The 8,492-nt window shown below is 36.2% G+C and overlaps 1 protein-coding gene across 1 annotated transcript in view; it reads left to right on the forward strand.

Annotated features, from left to right (window-relative positions):
• Positions 1-1,916: 1,916 nt before the first annotated feature.
• The window catches only part of LOC107550628 (tumor necrosis factor alpha-induced protein 8-like protein 3), a 43,573-nt gene continuing 36,997 nt past the window's right edge, over positions 1,917-8,492 (forward strand). Inside the window, exon 1 of the mRNA XM_016231956.1 lies at positions 1,917-2,201. Within this exon, the coding sequence (XP_016087442.1) occupies positions 2,156-2,201 (46 nt within the window). The 5' untranslated portion in view covers positions 1,917-2,155. The remainder of the gene's footprint in view (positions 2,202-8,492) is intronic.

The raw sequence follows: 8,492 nt of genomic DNA on the forward strand, positions 1-8,492 counted from the left end.
ATACACACACATATATATATATATATGTACACTATTATATATATATATATATATAAACACATGACATACAAGTTTCATTAGAAATGACATTAATGCTTGTCAGTAGATTCGACAGTATACACTTCAACCATATTTCAAATGTACTTAAGTGATTGTAGTCTCATATGACTAAGCAGCAGACTCTCTCTTACACACACTCCCTGTGTACCAAATAACCTGATTAATGTCATCGGAGGGCACTTTGGGAAACGTTTATATAATCTAATCATTACTGCCTCTAAAGTCATTCCAATTCTTCTAGTCATTCTTAATAAAAATAACTCTAAAAGTGAGTTCCAAATAACCATTATTTTTGAGCCCCATACTTTTCTGCACTCAAAAGCTTTCACAGTGGATGATTAAGAGAGAGTGATCATTTCTGTTGGTAATCATTTCTCTCTCTTCGTTGTTTGAATTGTTGTCGCTCAGTGCAGATTCCTTGCTCAAAACTTTAGGGACTAAAACCTGACTTTTTTTCACAGATACATTTGCATATGCATGTACCTTGGTGACTGCATTCAGCTTATTGGAATATTGAGATATAATTGGCCAATAGCCATTATTTTTAGCTTGTAAATGATCGTATGTAAAATTATAAATATTTGCATTAGATGTTTTATACAAAACAGTACACTATTATTCAAAATGTGATGGTTTTACAGAGGGGATGCTTTTGGCCATTTTTTTTGTTTTTCCAACAAGAGGCATGTCATCCCCTCTCATCTCCCTTTAAATCGAACACTGGTTGGAGTCAGATTTTATACCTGGTTTAAAATATTTTATTGAAATATAATTTAGACAAATTATTTTGTTCTTTTCATTCAAGTAGATGAGATGTACTTGTATGAATATACTGTAGCCTCTAAGATTTTGGTTATACTTATGAAATAATCTGTGCTTATCACTTTTGGAGGGACAAAAGACAAAAATCTATCTAAATTCAGGCTTATGATTTATGACTAATCAATCTAAAGCTGCAGGAAAATGACATTATGACACTAACTGCACAGCACAGCAAGAACATGGCACAGCAAGAATGCACACAATTCCAAACTCTTATCTAGCGACTATACAGAGCTGTGTCAAAGGCAGGAGACAGGGGAAAACAATCCAAACATGGTACAAAATCTATTTTATATAATGAAAAAAAATTATTATTTAATCACAATATGCAGCTACTTCAAATGACCGTCAAAAGAGAAATATGCTTTTTCCCCCTATAATGGTGTAGTTACATCATCTACCAGCAGGGGCTAACTAAACCACACTAACCAGCTAAACTAGCATTGACCTGTTGATGGCACCTAGTCACTTTGTTTCTCTACTATTTTTGAGCTGGATGATCTGGCAAAGTCAATCTAATACAGCACCTTCAACACTATACTATGTTGTATCATCTCATTCACTTGTTTATCTGAAAAGCATTTTTGGTAACACTTTATTTTAAGGTGTCCTTGTTACACATGTTACATGAACTTACTATTGTAATAACAATTAATCATGCATAATTACATGCAAGTAACCCTAAACCAAACCCTAACATATAGTATGTACATGTAGTTAATTAATATTACTCAGTACTTAAATGTATAATTACACTGTGACAAGGACACCTTAAAATAAAGTGTAACCGCATTTTCTAACATTAAAAACTGAAGTTCCCCCTAAAATAGCACCCAGCAATATGTCTGAATGAAAAAAAAAAACTCGTCAACATACAAAACATTCCGCACAGGCAAGGAATCAACTCAGAGGCAGAGTTTTCCTCTTCTTAATGTTTTTGTAGGCATCACAATGTCGAGCTGAGGGAAGAAGGGGGAGGAGGGACACAGAAAAAGAGAGAGAGAGAGAGGGAGAGAGAGAGAGGGAGGGGAAGGAAGCAAACGAGAGGAGAAAGTGGAAGCAAGTGAATGTCAGTGAAAAAAGGCAGTCTGACTGCACAGAAAAGGCACTCTGCAAACAGCGCGCACTCATTGAGTCAGTTATATTCTGAACACGGAGAGCTGGTGTATTTAAGCTCAAGAAAACAGTTTTCAGTGCAGAGAGACAGCACAGAGACAGACAGAAACAGAGGAAGTGGTGACAAGAGAAGAGTGGAGAGGTTCTTCGTGGAGAGATGGACTCAGATTCTGGGGATCAGAGTGAAGGAGAGATCTCTCCAGGTAAGGGATCAGTCCTCTCATTCTCGTCTTTTTTGTTTCTCAAACTCTATTCACAGCTGTCTGGCGGTGCAGGCGAGCACAGGCACGTGCGGCTACTTTTCTCATTAACACATTTAACATTCATCATCGTACTCATCTACCTCGCCCGGCGTGACAGCCTGTGACAGGTCGCCCATCCGCCAAGTGCTTGTGGCATCTCTTCAGAGCTTTGTGTCTGAGGTTCTGCTCTCTGAGGAGAAGTTAATCTGTGATATTTGAGCTGGCTGAATGCAAGGGCAGTGGAAAACTGAACAGCCGCACTTTTTTTTGGTTTATTGCTGGCAAGGTTCACAGACTTGAACTGCTTATGATACAAACTGGCAGACAAATCTGAAGCAACTTTGTGATCACGAAGTGTGATCTCACTGAAGGAGTTGTAAAAAGACTTACAGGCAGATTCTCCTGCTGAGTATCTTCTAGAGTTTCAAAAGAGATTGCAGCAAGCTTTCAGACTGTGCTCAGAATTGCCAAGATAAAAACCAAATCCTTTCCAAGACCAAATTATGTTAGCTACTGTATGCTATGTATATACTGTATGTTCATGTAACAATGATAACAGCCGTTAAAGATACATAACTGAGAACTTCTAAATGACGTTGGTATTCTTATAATCAACTAGTACCAACATTTTTTTATATTTAGCATAGAGACGCATCAGACACAGAATCCCACATATCCCTTGAGGTGAAAGAATTTAACTGAATTTAACTGAACTAATGACCAAATTTTCACATTTGGCAGAACTACTGTATTCCTTTAACTGCAGGACTCCATTGCTGATGAAGCGTAAATGTGGTAATGTAAGTTGTATGTGTAAGTCATTACGTTGGTGGGGCGTCTGACAGACTGTCTCAGTTCTGTGGCCCTCTGAGGGAAAGCTTGAGTTCTTCAGCTACTGTGAGGTTTGGCTGAAGGTCTCACTCAAAAGATTTCTGGAGTTGTGGACTGGAGGGGGAGATGCTCTTTCATATTTCTGGTATTCCATTGGCTGATCAACTCTGCTGCTTATTTTCTTTCCATCTTCTTGGCTGAATAATCCACCAGTTTGCCTCCAGCTTCAGCCTCAGAAGACATCGCCACAGACCGCCCAAATCCATTGGCAAAAAATAGCATGTTCTGGTGGAAATCGAAAGTTACAGTCTGATTGGTTGGTCAACATAACTTCAGAGAACAGTAATTTGTCAAATGATGGAGAAGACTGTTTTAACCAAACACACATCCAGATGTCAAGTTGCAGCATAGTTAAGTGCAATTTTAACATTTTAAATTGCAGTTTCATCAGTTCTGACAGCTATCTAATCACTGAGCTCTAAAGGTTAAACATGTTTTTATCCCTGTGATGGACTGGCCATCGATCCAAGGTGTTTTCTTGCCTGTGGCAAAAGGCATTGAGATGGGCTCCAGCATCTCTGTGCCCCTACATAGAACAAGCAGTTTGGAGAATGGATGAATGGTTAAATGTGTTTAGATTTCTATCTGCACTGGAGGACACTGGAGTTCAAGCTCTTATATTCCCCCATGGGACTACTAATGAGTTGATTATACAAGGCAAAACACTGTAGAGGTGGAGTTGAGGAGGTGGAAAGATGCAGGAACAACTGACACTGTAATGTAAATTGCTGCTTGTATGCTCTGGTGGTTAATTAGAAGATTAGATGGGCCTACTCATTGATTAAAAACTTAGTTTAAGGTGCCTGGACTGCAGTGGTGGAGAGATTCTGTACAGTCCCAGTAAAGTATGGCAGATAGCAGTACTCCGCTGCAGACTAGTTTGCCTTAGATTCATAAAGGATGATTTAGCAGTGGAATAGCGGCCAGACGTTTCCGTCCAACCCTACACACATACAGTACATTTTTCTTCTCACATACACATGCTCTCCTCATGATGAGTAACTGCAGAGCTGATTAGAGACATTACAATGCAAAGCCACATGTGACTCTGCAAGATAAAACAACTACAGCTCAGAGGGTATTTCATTACTCTTAAAGGAGATCTCAGAAGTATAGAGCTGAAGATGTTGTTCGAAAGAACAATGCTAGCCTGCTGCTTTACTTACACACTGCTTTTGTGTATGGTGTGAAACAGGCATCAAAAGAGATCTCAAATATGGTTTTCTTTCCTTTGGCTGGGCTGGGCTGGGCTGTTCTCTCTCAGATCAGCACAGGAAAACTAAATATAGAGTATAGCAAAAGAATTCACGTGATTTTTACTGTCTTCCCTTGTGACTTGTAGTGTGCTTCAAACATTTAAAGTATATTTTTAAAAGCTACTTGCAGATAATATAATAATGACATAAAAGGCTACGTAAGTGTACTTAAAGAGAGTACATATTTACATGATATGTAAAGTCATACTTAAGTGGGAGTACTGCGTGTACTCAGGTTATTTGTGTTGAGTCTGTGTCAATATAAGTAAGCAGGGAATTCAAAAAAGCAGACACTGTTTGGAATGTCTGTTTTTCCAAAACCCAGCAGTTTTCGGCGGATAGAGCTGAACTGTTTTGCATTGGGTCAGGGTGTGTGTTTTAGTAATAAAATGTAATAGTAATAAAAAGTCTTGATCTACTTCCACCTTTAGATTCACTTTCTGGAGAAATGTGATGGGTTAGCGTGGGTGTGTGTTTGTTGTGTCAGCAGACTTTATTCTTTATCTCTGAACCAATGCAGTCTGGCACACCGACAGCATCCACTTTCACAAATGAAACCTGTTAAATTGCAATACAATTCACTTTTCCGGTGAATGTACCACATTTGTCATTCACGCAAACGACTTTACAAAATGTTTCAATCATTCGCACTTTGACACTAAAATTCTGAGTAAAACTGTTAATCACATTTAAACGTGCTATAAAAATAGTGAGATAATAAGAATATAAGTTTTACAGTAGCCTGTTGACTAATTTCTTGCATCTGTTTAGTAATTAAGTTTTGGGGTCTTTTACGCAAGACAGTAACACTTTCTATGAAGCTATTTATAATACTTTATAAGAGTATTCTTAAGGCATTATAATGAATGCATAATGTAGTATAAAAAAAACGTAATATGTTGTATCATCTCATGAGTAATCATACCAGTTTTAATGCATTATAATATTTACTTATTTGTGGTTACAGCTTTTAAGATTATGATGATTTATAATACACAATGAACACAATGCATCCACTTAACTTACAATGGATTATATTTCCCATAGTTATAATATATTATAAGTCCCATATCTCGCCATTGTTAACTTGTTACTTTACTTAAAGTAGACAAAGACCACTTATAAATAATCACAACAACAATGACATCAATAATAATAATAATAAAAAAATATATTTTTCTTCAACAGCCATAAGATCAGATATCTTATCAGATGAATGTGTAATATGGCACATTTGATTTTAACTACATTTATTGCAATATCAGTAAGATAGTAAGATGCTGTACAGATCTTAAATAAATAATGTCAAGATATGAGACACTATAAATTAAGTGGATTTAACATCGTGTTTATTGCTTGTTATAAATAATCCTACTCATAAAAGTTATAACCACAAATAAGTAAGTTTTATCATGCATTATAACAATGGATTATATTTCCCATAGTTATAATATATTATAAGTCCCATATCTCGCCATTGTTAACTTGTTACTTTACTTAAAGTAGACAAAGACCACTTATAAATAATCACAACAACAATGACATCAATAATAATAATAATAAAAAAATATATTTTTTCTTCAACAGCCATAAGATCAGATATCTTATCAGATGAATGTGTAATATGGCACATTTGATTTTAACTACATTTATTGCAATATCAGTAAGATAGTAAGATGCTGTACAGATCTTAAATAAATAATGTCAAGATATGAGACACTATAAATTAAGTGGATTTAACATGGTGTTTATTGCTTGTTATAAATAATCCTACTCATAAAAGTTATAACCACAAATAAGTAAGTTTTATCATGCATTATAATTGTTGTTATGATAATTTATTAGATGAAACAAGTTTATATATATATATATATAATGCATTATGCATTCATTATAATGCCTTAAGAATACCCTTATAATGTGTTATAAAAATGGGCTTTATAGAAAGTGTTACCCACAAGAATTGTTAGTTTATTTAGTCTTATATTATGTATATGTAGTTTATGTATATATGCAGTCTGATATCTAAAAGGTGGTACATTAAGCTTGAACTTTAACTATTATAGAATTTACATATGGGCCAGTATTTTTGTCAAATTATTACTCACACTAAATTAATGCTTTAAATCAACAGCCCTAATTATATAGTTGACTTTTAACTGAGTTAAGTCCAGTTCTGAGCCATGTGAGATCCAGCTGTTCTAAAATCACCATCTCAATCCACGAGACAGAAACACACTTTTTGATCTGTTTGTACTGATATCACAACCAACCAGCAGTTCATCATTACACAACCAACACACTGCAGAGAGAGACTGTGAAGCCACGTGTGTGGACCAGAACGAAGGCAAACCTCTCTCTTTGTGCTGCTGTGTCCTGCCAGAGGAAAATCAGCGCCACCAAAAAGATAAAAGAAAATCAAGAGAGTGAGAATGAATGTAAGAGAGTTTTTCCCTTCCTCAGCATGAAGAATGTGTGAGAAAAATAACCATCTAAACACTCTTCTGAGCTTTTTGGCACTCTGTATTTAATTCCGCAAGAGGGAAACAGTCATAATTTTAGCTCAAATAGGGGGAAGAGAGTGAGGGACAGAGAGAAATTGTGCTGAAATAGGGGAATATTTCTGATCCACATTTAACAAGAATCACATCAGTGAAAACAGACAAAAGTATGAGTGACTATAAACTCTCCCCACAGCCATTTCCACTGCTCTCTCCTATTAAACAGAGGAATGCTATAGCAAAGCATTGTTAATTGAACTGCCTGGGGTCTGTCAGGGCTTTATTAGCCTCTGCGTTTACGGTGTGGCCAGAGTATTCAGATAATGACAATAATAACAAGATTAGTATTTCCAGAAGGAACAAGCTGTGCTCAAAAGGCAGCAAAAGAACAGTGATAAAATGTTAGGTAAGCTGAGGTGATCTGTGCATGCAAGTAGAATTCAGTATGCAAATATCATCATAGACAGTGGTTAGGCTATGTTTTGAATGCTGAACATGCTACCAGTGTAAGTCAGCAGGAGATTTGAATTAAAATTTTAATCTGATATTTCTTTGAAAGCATACTATTCATGTTTCCGTAGTATGCTGCATGTATACCGAAGACAAAATGTGTATATGAATATTTTGTGGCTGTTTCTATGGTATTTGAAACTTCCAACAGCAGCTGCAGTGCAATTGGCTCTTTTACTTGGAAGGCGGAAGTTTAAAGGGATACTTTAAAATGTTCTTTTTTAGAAAAAAATAATCTGTGAGTCTATGTAATGCAAGTGAACAGGACCTCCAAATTTGACACTTCAAAAACCACACAAAGCGAACATGACAGGAATCCACAACTTTTTAAAACAATAAACCATTGTTTTCGGCCAACTGTCATACGCAGGTTCATGAGTTCTCGCTTGACGTGACCATCAGCACCTGGTAAAGCATGAACTTAAGCACGGTCTGAAGCTCATATGAGAAGTGACACGGATATTTCACAATGTACTGTCATTTACTCTATGTCAAGCGTGAAAAATAGTATGCAGTATACATTAGGCAAAAAAATTGTAAGCCGTATATATTGCACAGCAGGCAGTATTCTATTCCTTTGGGATCATATCCTCTTTGAGGATGCATCCAAAATATTACAAGCGAACACTCTGCCTCGATGTGACAGACAGAATTGTTCCCGACGGCTCCATTTTCAAAATTAATATGCATAACTCATAGAATAAATGGCTTCTAAAATTATAAAAGCATCCATTTGAAGAGTTGTGAGAGTGTGAGCCAAAAGTGAGACAGTAGCCCTCACACAAACACATCAGGGTTATGAGGAAGCTGGCAGGAGTGATTCAGGCTGAGAGCTTTTCTGGACAGGAAGTCACCCACTGAGACTGAGACTGTGGTAAGGAGGGGTGTGGGCAGCTTCTATGCTAGTGACACCAGTTGTCTGAACCTAGATGTGTGTTTTGTTTGCTTCTTACCCAGCTATACTTTTTTATATACAAAAAAAACTCCTTTTTATTTATTTATTTATTTCTGACAAGCTCAAAAGACAAAAAAAAATGCATCATAAAAGACTGAATAATGTAATAATAAAAAAAAAAATTTAAAAAAAAAAATAA

This window comes from Sinocyclocheilus grahami, unplaced genomic scaffold (assembly GCF_001515645.1).
Source record: "Sinocyclocheilus grahami isolate Dianchi unplaced genomic scaffold, SAMN03320097.WGS_v1.1 scaffold403.1, whole genome shotgun sequence".
NCBI classification, from domain to species: Eukaryota; Metazoa; Chordata; class Actinopteri; order Cypriniformes; family Cyprinidae; genus Sinocyclocheilus; species Sinocyclocheilus grahami.